General features: G+C 44.9%; 1 protein-coding gene across 2 annotated transcripts in view; it reads left to right on the top strand.

The window, feature by feature from the left end:
• The window catches only part of AXIN1 (axin 1), a 72,262-nt gene that overhangs the window by 29,240 nt on the left and 24,620 nt on the right, over positions 1–18,402 (top strand). For both annotated transcript variants that reach the window (XM_080617100.1, XM_080617099.1), the window contains exons 3-4: positions 10,590–10,730; positions 17,221–17,317. In XM_080617100.1, the coding sequence (XP_080473226.1) occupies positions 10,590–10,730; positions 17,221–17,317 (238 nt within the window). The remainder of the gene's footprint in view (positions 1–10,589; positions 10,731–17,220; positions 17,318–18,402) is intronic.

The following is an 18,402-nucleotide window of genomic DNA, read 5'->3' as shown; positions in this document are numbered from 1 at the left end:
TATGAAACATCTTTGTGAAGGTCTTTTGCTCAACTGAGTTGTTTTTTCATGTGCTGCCAATATCTGATCCCACTTCTTGACCTTTAATATACGCTGAGAAAGAAGATTATGATGTTTCTAATCAGTTGAATCTCCCCTCTGGGAGCACTATTAAATCCTGACTCTCAGCTTTATCTCTGCCAGGTCTTGCCAGCCATCCATGTTTTTGGTTTTGTTACCAGCTGAGGTCAGAGTTCGGTCACCTCAAAGGCTCATGTTCAATTGGGGGAATTTCTTGGATCCTTTCTGTAGGAGTTAAGACACCAGTGAGCAGCTCTGCTTGGAGGCAGACCTCTTCGTTTCATGTGTGTTGGTGAGCCAGACCTTATTCAGTGAAATAATCTTTTTGTGGGGTTTTTTTGTGCAGGATTATTGCTAATCCAACCCACCTCATCATTAATAGGTCTTTGGAAGCAAATCTGGGTGGTTTTGAGGTGCTAAGTCCATCATCGATGTTCAAAATATTACATCAACTCATTTCTTCTGTCACCCAAATTGGTAATTTCATTAAAATACCAACTTTGTTGGCAGTAAATTGGTAATAAGTATTGAGTTTCATGCTATTGTTTCAGTGAGGTTTTAAGTGAGGCTAGCAAGTCTGTGGTTGTGCAGCTCAGCTTACATTACGTGGCCCAGTGATACAAGCGAGAAGTTTAATGTCAAAGCTGCAACTAGTCTTTGTTAAATGGAGTCCCTTTGAGTTGCATATTTTCCCCTTCATTTGGCCATCAGCAACACCACTGTTGTGACTTAAGTATCAGGAAATTTACCCCTGAAAACAATACAGACAACAGATTGCAATGCTGGGGTTTATGCCCTCCTGAAAAGCTTCAGGGATCTAAGGATGGACTAAGCCCAGGCAGTCTTATTTGCCGTTTGATTCCAATGCCTCCTATTCCCCAACATGGTTCAGGTACCTGTAGATGTCCCATGTTCTTGAACACTCCACAGGCTCTGTAGGTACATAGGAAGAAGGAAAATGATCTGGAGTCATTGGCCAAAGCTGGATGCTTTGTTCCTGTCCAAAAACTTACTCATCCTATGGGCCTTGGTCTTAAGTTACTGAGCTTACAGAGAAATCTGCTTGTAATTTCTTTCTTGTAAGCCCTTTCTTGTTGAGCAGAAATTTTGGCAAAGAGTTGTCGAGGCACTGGAGAATCCCCAGTTCTGCCTGGTTATACCAGGCCTCCTCTGATCTTTCTTTGGAACAAGCAGGCAAGAGGAAACACTTTCTATTTCAGAGAAGCGTGGACAAACAACGTTGCTTCAGACAGAGAAGAAAAGTGGCATACGGAGTTACAGCACTGAATCCTGCTAGCCAAAAGCATGCTCTTGCCTTTCTTCAATCATTCCTGGAACACAGTGTTCTTATTGTATTCCTCACCCCACTCAGCGCCTCTCCTCGGGCACAGCACTCAGAGATACCCCAGCCACAATGCTGGCGGGATTGAGGATGTTAAAAAAAGCATCAGAAACATCTCGGACATGGACCCTCTCCCTCGCCTGACATTGGGTGAACGTGTTTTCTAAAAACCTGGATCCCGTTAGAAAGGTTCCCGCTGCCTGGAAAACAAAGTACTCGCTCGCCTGGTTTAGTCATTAAGTAAATTTGTGGTTTGGTTGAGATGAAAAATAATGAAGAAAAGCTGTTGAAATCCTGGGATTAATTTGATAGTTTGCAGGCAGCGGTGTTTTTAAGTGGAGCTGCTGCCTTCGTTAGGGTATGAGCAGACCCAGGTATAAACCTGGGCTTCCCTTTCTCCCCGCGCCTCAGAGGCAGGCATTTGGAAGTAATTTGTTTCATGAAGGCCCTGGCTGTGCAGGTGAGGGGGTTGCTCTGGGCTGGAAGCCGTGTTGCACGGCAGGGAACCTGAGAGATGCTTTTGGCTGTGTGTGGAGGGAGCAACATCCTGGGCTGCAGGGAGGGTGGGAGCAAGGGACGGATGGTCACCTTCATAGTGTGACATGGAAAGCTCTGAATGGTTTGGGGGTTCACAGTTTGGTTTTACAGTGTGATATGATAGATGTATTGCCCCTTCTGGGAAGAGCTGTTTGCTCTGTGACGCCTTAACATCTCCCAGCTGCCCTGCTGGCTTTCCCAGGGAAGGGAGACCACGGGGCAAAGGCAGAGAAGCCTATGCAGAGACCCCCATTGTACTTTGCAGGGCGTTTTCCCTCTCCACCAGCACCCGTTTACTTTGAGAAAGCAGAGAGCTGGGATCTGGCACTGCTGCGTGCTGTCTGAAATGGCTCCTGTGTGTTCCACCACTGAAACACCTACAGGTATATAAAAAAAACACCTGCTGTATTAAACATAGATGTCATTTCAGTCTGAGAAGCCAATTAGCAGAGCAGAAAAGTCTCACCTACCAGCCTGTTGCTGAATTTTCCCCAGCTCTCAGTTTAAGCAGGAGGAGGGACAGTACATTAGCAGCCTGCTGTGCCTGTGTCTGCACAAGCAAGTCCAGTGGCCTGCGGGGAGCATGTTTGGAGGGTCAAAGAGTGGGGATGAGGACTCAGGTTCCACTCTCCTTTCGGAGGGGATTTGCTGTAGGCTGTTCTCACCCAAACCATTGAGCAGCTGGAGCACATCAGGAGCACGCTGGGAACATGGCATCCCCTGCCCAGGGATGGGAACTTGAGCTCCTGGGCATGCTGCAGGGATCGTGTAGACAGGCCCTGTGATTGGAAAAGATTTGTATTCATTTAAATGCACAACATGACCTTACAGCACATTAGAGCTTCTATTCTGACATTCCTCCTAATGCATGTGATCCTGGCCAGGACCTCCATGTTCTGGAGGTGTCAGGAGGATTTGGTCCTTAGGGTCAAGGTCCTCTCACTGTGTTCAGGGTGCATTTTGATGTCAGTTAGTTGTTAGAGCAATGTTTCCTGGCAAAGAGTGTGGGTGTTCAGCACATCCCTGTGTAGGCTTGATTCTGTCCCTCCCAATAAGATATTAAAAATAATTCTCACTGTGGCATATTGTCTGACAGGGACCATGACATGGAGGTGAGTGTGGCTTGTGAAAGGAGCAGTGTACCCTGGATATCCAAAATGCACACAGGAGATGCTGGGTTTTCCCTGGTTTTGTAGCTTAAATCACTACAGAGGCTTTTGAATGACTGATGGAGCAGGCTGCTTCGAAGCAGTAAGGCTCTTGTTCAGTCACAATTAATGCAGTCAAATACCCTCTATATTTAGAGAAAATGTCCCTATTTAATGCCAGCCTTTCATAATGGATAACGATTCATATTAATCATGTCATAATTAATAACCAAAAACCCCCAAAACAAACCAACTGTGTGATGGTACAAATTCAGACTAACATATTGAAATAAATCTAAGCAGATACCTGTTATTGTTAGAGAGGGAACAAAATGTTCTGCAACATTTACTTTATTTCAGGAAGATGATCCGGGCGTCCTGTTAATTGATGTGCAGACATCGTGTTGCCCGTATTTTCCCTTTTATTATAATCCATTTCTTGTGCATTGAGCTATTAAACAAACGAGGGGTTTGGTTTTATCCTAGGAAAGACCTGCATGGTTTTTTAGGAAGGACTCGACTTTATTGTTTGTTGAAACAGGGGTTTTACAGTTTTGATTTTAAATCCAAAACTAGTGGACAAAATATAGTATTACATTGGGGTGATGAATGAGCACAGCGTTGCCTCTGTTGGAAAGGAGGAGCTGGGAGGGCTGATTTGCAAGTGCACGGTCAGATGAAATCTTGAGGGACTTGTTCTGCAGTTCCTTGGGACACAGTGGTTGCATCCTGTTGTCTGAAAGTGTTTCCTAAGAAGGCTAGGATGGCTATAGAGCAATATGGCCACAGCAGTTAGCCTGTCTAGTCTTTATTTGCCTCCTAAGGCAAACAGTTTATTTCCTGTATTTCAACATCCTAGATTCTGACAAATTCTAAACCACTTTCCTCACTCACTTTGCTGTATCCTTTGATCTAAATTATTGGTTTCAATTCATGCATCTTCTGTACTTTAGCCCTCCCTGAGAAGCAGTATGTCCTTGGTAACTGCAAAGGAGTGAGAATTTGGAAACTCAGACTGGTAGATCTTGGATTTAGCTTTTGTAACTGTCCTTTAATACTTCACAATAATTACTGAAGCTCCCCATAAAATAATCCCTGTGTAGTCCTGAAATGGAATTGAATGCTTTAGAATAAAAGGGAAGAGCAGCCCTTATCTGTACTTTTAGTTAGGTTTTTATTTATTTCCCGTCTTCCTCCAGCGTGGGAGGATGAATAAGCACAGAAGAAGATACAGATTTGCAAAGGCAAGAAGTGCTAAAGAGCGTCGTTTTTTTCATCAGCTCTTAAAAGCCAGACTGTAATCATAAATTCCCTGATAGCTGGAGCATGCAGAAGTCATCTTTAAGCCTACAAGTGACAGGCTGCTGTTGCTTTTCAAACTCCAGATTTCTTTTTTTTGTAAGACATAACTTTGATCTGGTTCCTTTGTAATGCTCTGCAGAGCGCCGGGGCCGCTGCGCTTGCCGGCTGCAGGGCTGGAAGTGAACTTTCTTGGCAAGAGCCATCTGGAGACCTCAAAGAACAGATTAACTTGTCCAGAATTGATGTGATCTTTGAGGAAGCTGCCCTTGCCTAGAACACATGTGATCAGCTTGACATTGGCAGTGATAAAGTTGAGATGCACAGCAGTGTCTGAGTACCCAGAGTAATTGGGAAGGGTTTTAAGTGGAGCAGCCCCAAGGATCTGCAATCGAATTATCAGCTAAATCCCCAATTTTAAGCTTTTGAGCAGACTTTGCATCTTTTGTGCAGGTTAAATCCAGTCAGGAGTAAAGGTTTTCAGCTTTGCATCTTTGTCGACATTTTGTTCTTGTCTCCAAAACATATGTGATGATGTACTGGGGAATACTGAGAATGCTTTGGGACATTTCTAATGGTTTTATACCAGTATGGTGCAACTTCTGTGATGGTTGTTGGTACCATGGGCTGGAAACGGACACTTTTCGGTTCAGGTGGTAGATTAATGTAATCTTGTAAGCCAGACTTCTTAGTGGGTGCTGTTCTAATCCCCTGTTTAAAGGTGACCCTGCCACTTGGACACTCTTGTCAGCACGTGCTATTTAAATACGCTGGAGGGATTTGCTTCAGCTTGTACATCATAAGCCAACATGTGCAGCTTTTAATTTGATTGACTGGTTGTGATAATGAAATGTGGTATTGCGTGAAGGATGTGACAGTGACCCGCTTGTTGGTAGATGTAAATATGGGAAATAAGAGAGCCCTGATCATGTCTGGCCAGCCAGAGGCTCAGTGACCTGTCATTTTGGAAGCTTTTTTTTTTTTACTTAGATGGAAGTACATAACTTTTTAAACAGAAAAAAATAAGTTTTTCACACTCAGTAAATGGGAGATGTCAAAATACTGAGCTGGAAGGATGTCTCATTGTTAGACCGAGTCATTCCAATGAAGAAGGCAAAATGACCAGAGACGCCAAATGAGAGTAGTGCTTAGTGCTGGTTTCCTCCTGCAAATGTAGCTCTGGAAGTAGCCATCTTCGAAAACACAGGACTCTGTAAGTTTGAACTGAGTTGTCAGAAGTTGGTGTGAAAATGCAGGGTGGCAGCACAGAGACTCAGTAGCTGGGTCTCATTGAATTGCAGCCCTGGTCTATGGTCTCTGGGCACCATCCCTCAGCAAAAGCACTTCCCACCAGAGCAGGAAAGGAGGAACCGTGTCCTGCTGTGAGGTTCCTCACTGCTGTGCAGGAGCTGCTCCACCTGCCATCAGCTGTGGTGAGAGATCTTCAGTTTCTGCACAGCCCATTTCAGGGTGCCTGTCCCTGGAACTTACTAACATCCCCGTGTCTTCTGCAGCTCTGAGCTTTCCAAGGCATCGCATGAAGTTTGCTGATTATCAGCTGCCTCATGGCTCAAGCTTTCTAGAAAATGGGATTTCTCACACGTTAAAAATTAGCTCCTTACCCACCATGGTGACTATAGGTTCCAAGTGTGTGACGGGGGGAAATCTTCTGGAAGCACTGTTTAGAGGGAACACTAACAGAAAGCATTGTGATTGTCAGCTTCGTGAGTCTTCATCTCTTGGGTTTCTAATCTAGTGTCTCAAGCAGCTGCTTCCTTGATAGTGCAGGGGTTTGGAGGTGCCTCACCATGCCACCAAGGAGTTCGGAGATGCATTTATCTCAGGGCCAGGCAGATGGGGGACCCTTGCAAAAGGAAGACTGCCAGCCTGCTTGGATTCCATCACAACTTCAGCTCTTTTGAGTAAAACATTTCTGTCAGTGTCATAAAACTTCAGTGGTGGAGCTGGAGAAGATGGTAGCAGTGGAAACTGATAGATCTGATTAGCTTCCCTGTTAGACTGGGAGCTCTTCCAGCCACACTGGAACTGCTAGCAGACTTGGGAAGCCCATGTCTCTCAGACCTGCCAATAGAGCATTGTGCAACTTATTCCCTCCAGTGAAAATTTAAATTCTCCAGAAGTTAGTTGTCTGGAGCCCTTTCATCTCCCAAGCAGTTTCCTTCTTGCCTTAGTTGATTTTTTTTTTCCCATGCTTGATGAAGAGCATCAATGAGGGAGGTATGTAACTGTTGAGAAGCAAAGGGAGTGTACTGCGTGGATATGGCTTTGTGGGCAGGATCTGTGAAATCTTCCTCCCACTACGGATGGTGAAGGTGATGCAATTCTTCCCCAGAGCTTGCCACCCCTGTGTTTTTTTGCATAGAGCAGGGAGTAGATGTTTGGCAAAAACTGAGGACTTTGCATCTTCAATTTAAAATTGAAATAGCCATCAGGTGAAATTGTGTGAGTGAGACTGGGGAAAAGGATGCCTTTATGGACTCGCAGTGCACTGGGAATTCCAGATAGCGCAGGAGGACCAAAGACGACCTTACCTCTCTTCTAACTTACACTGAAGCTCCAAGATCTGATGGTGCTAATGTTCAAAGTGCTGTGTGCTGGTCTTGGTTGGAGGGGTGAAAAATTTGGCAATGGGATGCAGCCAAGACATCATGCAAAATAACAGGTAGAAGGAAGCTCTAAGAAGATGCTTGCTGGTTTTCTACAACAGTTTTAGCCCTTGTCAGCATTATCAGGATTTACAGTGATCATTGGAGGACTTTATGCAAAGAAAAGGCAGCTGGTCAGGATGACTTACTTGGGTCACTGTGATCTCTATTATAATTGTTCCCTATGTGATTATTTTGAGGGTTGAGCAACTGAGAGCTGCAGAAGAGACGTGGAGCTTTATTTCTGCGATGTGTGAAATGTTCTGTGTTCATTTCAAAAACGTTCATCCCTTTTTCTGTCTGAAAAAATAAAATTAAATTCAGGAAGTCTGCAGGAATTTTTGTGAAGTCTAACTTTAAATGCTCACCTTTCCTTTTATCGCCCTTATCAGCACATAGAGCTCAGTGTGTGAGGTTTTTAGCTGACATTTCAAATCTCTCTGAGTGTGCCTGTATCCCTTTTAAAGCAGCCTCCCCTCCCAGATCAGAAGTGACCAGGTTTTTTTGTTAGACTCCATGTTCCTTTAATGTTTTCCTCCTAATAGATGTTGAAAGAGTTCTTCAGAGGCACGGCACAAAACATTCAAATAGTGATACGAGCCAGCTGAAGAGACTTGTCAGGGAGAGGGAACATTAGGAGAAGGATTGAATACAGATGGATTCCTCAAAAGTAATGTAACCTGTTATGATTGCTTTGAAATCCTATACCCTTTCCATCTACTTATGCTTACCAAAAGTTTACATTTGCATTGATGTATTAGAGGCAGAGCTAAAATGGAAGTAATCCCTGCTGTATACATGCTTAAGTGTGTAATTTTAGCTAAATAAAACAGTTGTGACCAAGCTCTTGCCTGCATCCTCAGTGGGAAGCCCACACCTGTGGAGTGCTGCAGGAGAGTTCATCCATCCTGACTCCTCCACCCAGCACCCATATGCTCCCTCTTGGTTTCTTCAGCCATCTCAGACCCATACCTGAAACTCTTCAGATGCTCTGTTGCACTGTCTTTGTATCAGCAGATGCAAAGGAGAAATTGATTTATTTTATTCTATGTATCATAGTGCTTTCTTAATATACTGCTAGAATAATCCATGTCTCTTCCAGAGAGTCCTGGGAGAAGGTCCAGTACAAGTTGGAGCTATATTTTAATTGGGTTATCCAAAAAGCACCCTTCTCTTTGCCCGCAGGGAAGGTCTGAGCTATCCATCATTCCTGCCTTAATTTAAGAGGTTGTATCAGGCTTCATCACGCAACTGTCATATAAGATTTGACAGGAGGGTTGCACTGCCCAGCACTCCTTTAATGTTCAGAACTGACCGTTATGCAAGGGGAGAACTGGTGAAGGGGAGTGGTACGGTTTTCACTTATTATACCTTGCTTTTCAGGGTGAACTTGTTCAAATTATTTCCAGCCTAAAACATTTGCCCTAGAAAAACTGTTCTGAAATCTGATGGAATATAGAAATAACATTGCTCCACTGCACATTTACAGTGACAGACAGAAAACTTGTGTGCTGGAAGATGTCCGTGGTGACTTGCCATCCCAAGGCACCTGGAAGTGTTCGTACCCGGCTGACTCTGTATTGCACCCGAGTGTGGAGAAACCTGACAAGGCTCCCTTTCCCTCAAGCAATCATGAAAAACCTCAGCTGATTCAGTTTTGAATGTTCTTTGCACTGCTCAGCAGCTATACTGAGCTTCAACATCTGAGGAGAAATAGCTTGGCGTTTCTGTTGGTTTGTGGCAAGAAAAGTATTAGTTTTCTGTTTGTGCGATTGGAAGGGTAGTTTATTTCTAACTGACCCCATAATGGACCTAAACCAGTATGATTTTTCTTGGTGATCAGTGAGCATCCATGACTCCTATTACAAAGAAAATTGGTTTTGTGACTAGGAGCAGAAGGGCAGGGTGAATCTGTATGAGCAGTGTGTTAACTGAAGGCTTACAGCCCTGTCGAATTCAGATTTTAAAATACTTTGGTAATGCTTCCATCCTTGTACACCAAGTGCCATATTATGTATAAATCATTCTGAAAACTTCCACCTTAAATGGGTTGCTTGCTAGTCCCAGTTCATCTAGTGGCTGTCCGGCCTTTATATTCTATGCAAATATGCAGAAACTGCCAGCTTTCCCTTTGCTGGTGTCCTTCCATCTGTGTGCTTCTCACAGGTTTCCTTGTCGTATCTAAATGTAAACTCATAAGGGCTGTGACTGTTTTCTGTTGTCTGTAGGACTTTGACCACCACTGAACAGTCAGAAAAGCTTTTCATGGCAGAATGAGGAAGCACGAATTGTGTGATGCATCCTCCTTGGAGTTGTTTGCTCAAGGTCCATTACAAACCACATCAACTAGGTGCTGGTTACTGAGTTACTAAATGAAAGATCATGCCGATGAGCTTCGTGATCTGAATTAAAACAGGACTCTGATTTTCAGAGCTGGTAACAGAGCTTGCAAAACCTGGGAATTCATCAACTTCGAGATAGCTTACAAACACTGCTCTTCATGCAGAGAAGTAAGCAGGGAGAGTGGGGGATTAAATTATGCTGTGGCACTGTGTTGGTGTGAATGTTTCAGCTTTGTTCTTCCTTCTGGCAAATTGCAAAACGACTTGCAATGACAAGAAGATGCCTGCGTGGCCTGATTGTCCTGCAGTGTAGCAGAGCTGCAGGCACGTTCGCAGCAGTAGCTTTTCTATGCCAGTGGCAGAGTCAGCGTGAAGGAGCTCTTGCCTGCTTGGTTCACAGGCTGCTTCACCATTAATGCAGGTCTCCTGAGCAAGGAACTCACTTCTCAGGTTAGCTTATGCAGGCAGTCTACCTGTCATTTCATTGAAGAGAAGGATGTTGGCCTGCGTGCACACGCACTTGAATAACTTGTCTGCAGGACAAGGCATGTGGTTGTGTGAAAACAAGCTTCCAGAGATACATGACCAGATTGTCCATTGGAAAAGCTGGTGTGATTACATGGTCCTTCCTGGTGGAATTTGCAAGTGTTTGATGTACCCAAGTGCGATATTCGAGGTCAGCTTTAGGTACTGCATTGGGAGCAACAGCCATTTCTTGCTTTACCTTCCTTCCTTGGCAAACATGTTGGCAAAAAGAGGGATGTAAAAGCAAGCACAGATTGGGTGAGCTGCATTTTGCTGTTGGAAGAATAGAAGCCTGCTTTGACTGAGAAAAATGTTGTCTTGTTATCTATGATTGCTTTTAAATGTCCTGCCTTGCTCATACGATGACAATGCTAAGCAGTTAGCCAATGGACACCGTAAATCCTGATGGGAGCTGGACTTCCTCCATATAGTCTGGTTCCCTCCCTTCTGCATCTCTTAACAGTATCATCTTCGTTACTCCATGAATTCCCTTTTCCTTCCAGTTACAAGTCATATTGTTTGTGGTTCTGTCAGTGCAACTTAGTATGAACTCGTGTTACTCTGTAGCCTGTCACTGATGCTGGAGCTCCAAGCAGAGTCCTACTGCCTAGTGATGCAGAGTATGGTCAAGGTTGTGTCCTTCTAATCTCACTCTCACTTTTTCTTGCAGACATGGGTCATGGAGAGAGCCTGTTAACCCTTACTATGTCAACACGGGCTACGCTTTGGCACCAGCAACCAGTGCCAATGACAGCGAGCAGCAGAGCATGTCCAGTGACGCTGATACGATGTCGCTGACAGACAGCAGCGTGTAAGTAACTCCAGTCTGGTGGACAATAAATGGGACAACAGCATGCTTGTTTCTTGAGAAGTGGTACTTGCCTGGGTACTTCTCTTGGGGTGTTTTGCTGCCAGACTGTGCTCAGTCTGCAATTACTCTTCAGTAGGATTGGTGACTGACCAGTTCTAGTTTATGTGTGGTGACCACTGCACTTTAACACAACTTGCACTGATAAAGCCCCACCAAATCTTTTCTGCTTTATCTAGTTCTGATCCTCATGACAGTGCCCTGTATCTTACCCATGATATACCTTCCTTAAAGATGGTCTGCAAAGGGAGAAAAAAGGGATTCTTTGTGTGACTGCATCTCTGTGATGGAAAAAAAGGATTTGGGGGGAAATATTCCATGTTTTGTCTGGTTTTTTAGTAGTGCAAATGCTTCTGTAGAGCAGAAACCCTTTGATTCTTCAAGCGAAAGATGACAGGTTTACAGAATTAGGAGAGGGTTTTATTAACTTCAGTGCTGTAAACACAAAGTCCTCCAAGAGGCTCGTTTAGTATCACTATGAATATCAGGAGCTGTCAGACCTTGTTGAAGCAACTTTCCAACCTTTGTCACAGATGTTGTTAAGGGGTGCCACAGCAGATCCCCACCTGCCCTCAGTGAGTACCATGAGGTGGTGAGTGTGCAGCATAAGGAGGATTCTGTGTCTGTTGTGGTGGCTCTATGCAAGCCAGTAGTGTGCTTGTCTGGCTTCATGAAGGCATGGAGCCTTTTAGGATCAGCTGTTGAGTCCACTTTGCTCCTTGGCACCAGTTCCTTACACCTTACCCATGCCATGTTACAAAATGGCAGGCCTTGGCCAAAGGGGCATGGGAGGATACCTCTAGAACAGAAAGCTGTAGAGGACTGCTAATTGAAGGCTCTGTTTGAGCCAAGTCCAGCTGCTTTGCTGCATCCTTCTGCAATTCTTCATATTCATCAATTTGTATGGAGGAGTACTCTGAAGCTAGCAGGGGTCATGTAACTTCTAGTTATCAGGAGAGACAGATGTAAGAACTCTTCAAAATTAATTAGCTTTAGCACTTCCTTTTCCACTGGTCCGGTAGGCTCATGGGATTGCACTGATGGTTATACCTGCGATAAGTTGTGATCATTTATGCCGGAGTTCTTCACCCTTCTAATTTTTATTTCAGTAGCCATAATTTATTTCTTTCACAAGGAGAATAATTTCTGTTGGACTATCTTATGTATTCTTTTTTCTTTGCTCCTTTTTCCTTTAGGCATTTTACCACTTCTATGCCCACCATCCTTCCTATGCTTCTGGGACTTTAATTACCTCTGATATGTGGGCTGACTTCTGCTAATAATTAACCCAGTCTCAGTGGTTCATTTTAAGTAAGTCTCAAAAATTGTGAGGGTAAACCTGTGATCTTTCTTCCTGTGCATCTTAAATTGGATGCATGCAGATTGATCCCCGAACTGGGATTCTGGATGTACAGCCTTGACCTTTGGCTTACAAAAACTCTGTCTATTTTCAGCACTTGCTCTTCATTACTTGCTTTAGAACTCCAGTAGCAGGTTTTTTTCGGGTTTTACGTGGCATTGCAGAACCTATCTGCCTCCAGAGTTTCAAAGGAATTTTTGCAGAATTGCTCAAGGCAGCAAAAACGAAGAACAACCAGACGCAAGTTAAAGAAGGGACTCCTGCTGCTTGACAAGACTTACATGTCTTGGTGCTTTGAATTTAGGCCTCCTCTGAGGAAAATGGCAATAAAAGCCTCGTTTGCTGATGAGCGAGGTTCTTCCCTATGTGTGCTGTTTACATACAGCAGTCAAGCTCAATAATGAATAAATCTGGCTTCTGCTCCAAGGCAGCACATGAATGGGTGTGATCCAAGGCAGAAACCTCTGTGACCCTCCATCAGAGGAGAATGTGTCTGGACAACTGGGATCCAAACATCAGTTAATTGGGGAGCACTAATAAGCCAGGGAAGCAGGCAGGTGCAGAGATCATGGCTAGATGCAAGGCATGCTCTTCAGTGTTGGCCAACTCATGTCGGTGAAGGCAGCAGACAAATTGAGCAGTTGCTTGTTCTCTGGTGTCACCAGCTCCTTCCAAGCTTTGATATTGTATGGATCATGGAAGTGCAGGGTTTGGATGTTGCTGCAGGGACACCCCAGCTATGCAAAGCCGCTAGCAAAGACCTGAGCAATGCTTTGGCTGCCTGGCCTCCTGAGTTGCAGTGAGGGGAGGCAGGCACAGGCTTTTCGGGAGCATCCCGCCCACCAGAGTGTTTTTAAAAGTCATTTCTGTGGTACCAGCTACAAACATGCTTGTCTAAAAGACAAACTTTCAACAGGATGTCTTTCCAAGCACTGGTAAATATTATTGTAATGGGTTGAATTTATATAACGAATATGTTACCAGTCCCTGTTGTTCGAGGAGTTTGCTTTCTGAGTGGCTTAAAAAACACTGCTCTTAAATGCCTGCGCACCGCTGATTATTTTTCAGTCTTCCTGTGTCATACGAATTCCTCTGCCCTTGTAGGCAAAACAGCTCCAGTCCTCTCTTTTGAAGCCTGTTTTTATAATTGGCACCGCAGCTGTGTTGTTTTAGCTGGTTTGTGTGAAGGGAAGGTCTGGAGAGGACACGGTGAAAGGCTTCAGCGAGCGCTGGCTCGGCAAGCGTGCCTTGGCCACACGAGGGGCCGAGTTGCTCAGCACTGGTGTTCGGGGTGGGTCAGTGGTGGATTGGGGCTCTGCCTCCATCCTGGGCTGCTTGGAACCTGCCCCAGGCTTGCAGCACCATTTACAGTGCAGTCCTGAACTGCTCTTGCTGTCTCTGATAACCCCCACATAAGGGTAGCATTTTTCACAAGTAGAGGAGACAGCCTCTGGGTAGGAGGAGTTGTCACAACAGAGATGCTCAAGGGAAATTAAGGCGCTCTAGGTAGAACACTACAGGCAGAAGCTGAAATGCATCAAATTGCCATGTAATGTTCCAGTTCAGATGCAGAAACGCCTTAGGTCTGTATGTTTCATTGTTTCTGCAAGAGCTTACGTGGGTAAACAAGAGGTAATGTGTCCTCTTTAGCCTAGTGTTGTGGTCCAACTAAACAATACTCCTTCCTCTGGCTCTTACCATATGTCCTGGCTTATCTTGGTTTCGAGACAGCTTTGCTTTCCCCCAGGGGCTTGGGAAGCCCTTCATGCTGGTGGGCTTGGCTGGAGGGATACTCACTCTTCACCAGTTCCAGTCGAACCTGCCTGAGAGTAAGAATGGCCATTTGCTGGAGCAAAGGGGTTTAGGACAGCGGTAACTCCCTCAAAAAACCTTGCGGATTAAATATTATTCCTCAGATGACTGGCCTTTGGCCAAAATGCCTGGCAATTTTCCCATCATGCTTCTTTATATGAGAAGGGTCTCTCAGTGACAGTGGTGCTTTGGTAAGAGTAATTGGTAGAAAATACCAGTTTTGCTGTGGATTTGTTTCCTGTCTTTCCTATGGCCAGTGTTTCAGAATGACCTTGAGTTCTGCTGTATTTAAACAAGTTCAACAGCTTTTTAATTTAAAAGATCCCAAATGGTGATTTCCAACTTGTTAGGCTTGATGGTTGGGTTTGGAGCCTGTCTACAGAGGAGCAAAGACAGCCCTTGTTAGAAGAGCCCAACTGCAGAGCCACACCAAAACCTTCCTGCTCACTAGAAGCTCTTGCATGTCAGTTTGGAGAGGAGAGGAAACCCCCATGTTCCCCAATAGCAAACCAATTGCATTATCATTAAATGAATGATAGAAAAGACTTGCTCCCCTTGTTGCATTTCAGCACAGAGCTTTCTGGTGCTACAGCAAATCACATGGTGAAACAAGGAAAAACAGTTTGGGAAAGTTTTATTTTAAAAGTAGATGTGCTCTAAAAAAGTTTTGATTTTTTTTATATATATATAATATTTCTCTATCTATTGAAAATATCTCAAAGCAAGCTACCTGACAAAAGGAAAACAAAAGTACGGTATTGGTTTTCCTTGCTTTCCCCCCATCTATTGAATAAGGTTTTGTTGGGATAAAATTAAAGTGCTTATCTTTGAATTTGCTTCCTCTGGTTGAGTTGGCACAGTACATTGAACGAAGGAATGTTCCAAGTTCAGAGGTGGCATTGGGGAATCTAGTTAAAATGACATCAAAGGCAGCACAGCAGGGCTGAACATGTGTTTGAAGCTGGATAGATTAGAGGCCATTATCAGCCTTTCGCTACTGTGCTGGGAACAAAAGTCGCTCTTTCCGCTGGGACTGCTGCTGGGGAGAATTAGAAAAAAAAGAGAGAGAAAGAAAAATTGCACCTTCTAATATAATGCCTCTTTTCCCGCGAATGGCTGTGTGGCGAGTGGCTGGCAACCAGGTTTTGTTCGGCAGTTAAGCTCAAATGTTGTCTATTGATGCCGACCAGCGATGGCTACAATAATCCCCCAGATTTTGGGTTTTATTTTTTCCTGTAAAAGTTTCGAATTGTTCATTGCCATCCAGCCTGGAAAAAGCTGCGTGGTGATGGGATGGAACTCTCTAACTGTTGTGACTCTCAAGCTATTTTTCGAATGGAGGTTTGTCATAAAAGAAAATGAAGCTGGCTAATGAAAGCCATCGTAATCGCCTGTTGGTATAGCAACGCTTGGGCAAATTGCTGCTCCCGTAAGGTGTCACTGCCGGGCGCAGCGGAGGTGATGCTCTTCCTCCTCCTGCATTACCTGCAGCCACTAGCCAGAGCTGTAATTAGCCTGGCTAATTTTCTGTTGTCTCATTTGTCTTCCTACTAAAAAGCACTTGTCATTAATCACGGGTTTTATTTTGTTTTAATGGTCTTTAATTTTGAATGCCTGGGTTACTGCATGAAATTGAATTCTGTTGTAATTTGGTGGCAATTCTGCCTGCACCCACATTTCCAGAGAGCCAGCAGGCTGCAGGCACTATGGAAATGGGAAAGAAAGCTGATGGTGACCATCCTTGCACAGACTGGTGCTTGTAACTCGGGAGGTTTGCAGGCAAAGCAGTGCAGTAAATTGTGTTTTCGTTGCCAAATGGCATTTCAAGTTTAAGAAATCTGCTGGTGAATCTGTTTAGTTTATGTTCTTGAGAAGCAGCTGTGCTTGACAGTTGAGGAGGGGGGTGGGTGCTAAATACATTTGGCTTGTGCAAACATCTTTGTGAGATGTGTTGGGACTGGCTCGTTTGCACTGCTCAAAGTGGTGTGGGTTTGGAAGGAGACAGTATGTGTGCATGGAAGTTACTTGTTACTTTGGACAAACCAAATCCCTCCATTCACATCCCCCAATTTCTGTGGCATTGCACATCCTTCCCAAGTAGTTACTTTTAGTGCATCAGTGAAATATGTAAAATAAAAAAAGAAAGCTCCAAATTGCCAAGCAATGTTTCCGCATTCATTGGTTTTTCTCAAAATAACCTGGAGTCACCAGGAGATGGGCCCCTGACCCTATCTCATAACTGGGCTCTACTTTATGCTCGTTCTCGCCCTGGATGTAAGCAGGCTGGTCACAGTGATGGGAACAAGAATGCATTTCCTTTCTTCACCGCAGTCGTACTCAGCCAGTGATGCTTTGCTGTTAGGGGTGCTTAGTGAAGCCTGGTGCCTCTGAGACCCCTGACATGCTGTCACTGGGACCGACGTCCACCCTGCCCTGCGTGCACCCTGGCACACCGGGTCTGCACCATCCCCCAGCGCATGGCAGAGCCACAGACCCAGCTCCTGGTCTGTTGGGACCAAGGATCGTTGCCACCACCATCAATTCATCTCTGCAGAGGCAGAGATCTCTGTCGCCAGCTTTTCTAGCAAAGGCACAAACCTGAATAGAACTGGATGTCACTGCGCATGGCATCCCTCCTAACCTCATCCAGCCTCCTCTAGAGAGAGGGCTAGGTCCTTTCACACAGTAACTCCAGTATCAAGCCCATAATTTCAGACTGAGTTGGGGATCGTCATAAGAGCAGCAGAGCCTACCCCTTCACTTTGATAAGCCATTTGAGAAGTGGTCATGCTCTCTTAAAAATGTATACCTTGTTCCCCAAGCAAGGTGTAGAGGCTCACTGAGCACCCACTCCTCCTCCTCCCCCTCCTAGTTTGCTCTGTGGTTTAATGTGTATATTACAGGCTCTTTAAGAGAAAGCAACCAACTATGAAAGGTACCAGGATGTGGTCCAGCTCCTTCTGCCTGCCCTCTGTCAGGAGCAGTGGTTGCAGGAGCCCTACCTCACTCTGTTCCTGACGGATGCCAGGTAAGTCCCTCCTGGCACCCAGTGCCTAGAACATTGCTGGTGCAGGAACCTCGGCCAGCATCATTCCCCACACAGATTCCTCTTGTTCTGCTGCACTTGCCCTGGGCATGCCAAGCCTTTCTCAAAGGTAAAGGGGTTTCCTACCTGCCACTGTGCAGCTGCAAAGCTTAAGTGAACATAATGTATCAGAGAAAGGCACTAAAGCAGGGCATGTTGTTGTTTTATTCCGGCAGAGATGGGATCCCACCATACAGACTCCGAAAGCAGCATCGCAGAGAGATGCAAGAAAGTGCCAAAGCAAATGGACGTGTGCCACTACCTCACATTCCTGTAAGTAGCACTGTCTCCTTCCCCAGAGGTAAATATGTAAAATATGTGAGATTTCTAGTGTACAGTTGCTCTGCTTTCTCCAGGTTAACCCCCCTTAGCCCTGTGTTCATTTGGGGATGTTTTAAGATGAATGTGGACCATACTAAGAAAGAGTTTGGTAGTTTTCTGCCAAATTCATCATCCAGAGCTGCCCCAAAATGCGTAATTTTTCTTAACTGTTCAGTCAGTAGCCAGTTGTTTCTCCTGGAGAAGGAAAGCACTGGATGGCATTTACCTGCAAGCAGGTTACATGCCCTCGGGTGAGCTGAAGGTGTTTGTGGAAGGTGTAGGAGGTCATTGGACATAGAGGATGATGTAGCTCCCAGCCAAGGTCAGCTGGGGAGAAATGCAACTGTCCCAGGCAGTATTTCTGCACTGGGCAGCCAAAGGCAGCTCTGTAACCTGTTCTCAAGGACTCGGCAAAGCCTGCCTGGGGATATGAGGCAGGAGAGCAAAGAAAGTGCAGGCGTAAGTATTTGTCTGACTCTGTCTCTCCAGTTGCTCCAGGTAAGCAGCCAGCTTCTGGGAAATGAGCATAACTGCTAGGGCTCTGCAGCACCATCTGCAGCTCTGCTTATTATTACTTTCTTTTTGTGAGAAGTTACAGGTGACATTTAATATCTAGCAGGGAATAAAGGTGCTTCTTTCCCCTTTGGACAGCTGGACTCCAGCACAAATCAAACAGGGAGAAAAACAGCCTCCATCTGCTTTTTCCAGAAGTGCCTTCAAACTTGACACAGCTGTTTTCATCCTGCCTGCTCAAAGCAGCACAATACTAGCAGCAATGCACCCTTGTTTTAATCTGATTTGGTTTTTTTTTAAGAACCCAAAAACCCCAAACCACCACTCTTTGTTTTGCCTTTTAAATTAGATTATTTTCCTTAGATTTAAGAGGGTCTCCTGTGCTTTGATCACTGGGTTGACAATAAAAGCCCTGGCTGCGGACGCTCGCTAGCCATCCTTGCTCAGTCACCTCTCTTTTCACACAGTTGCTTTCACAGTGTGCTCACTGTTGAAAAGGCTGGCTGGGTGCCTTTTTATTTCAC

This window comes from Psittacula echo, assembly GCF_963264785.1.
Source record: "Psittacula echo genome assembly, chromosome: 5".
Taxonomy (NCBI): Eukaryota; Metazoa; Chordata; class Aves; order Psittaciformes; family Psittacidae; genus Psittacula; species Psittacula echo.
The sequence above is the reverse complement of the archived record's forward strand: the minus strand, read 5'-3'. Positions and strand labels throughout refer to the sequence as shown.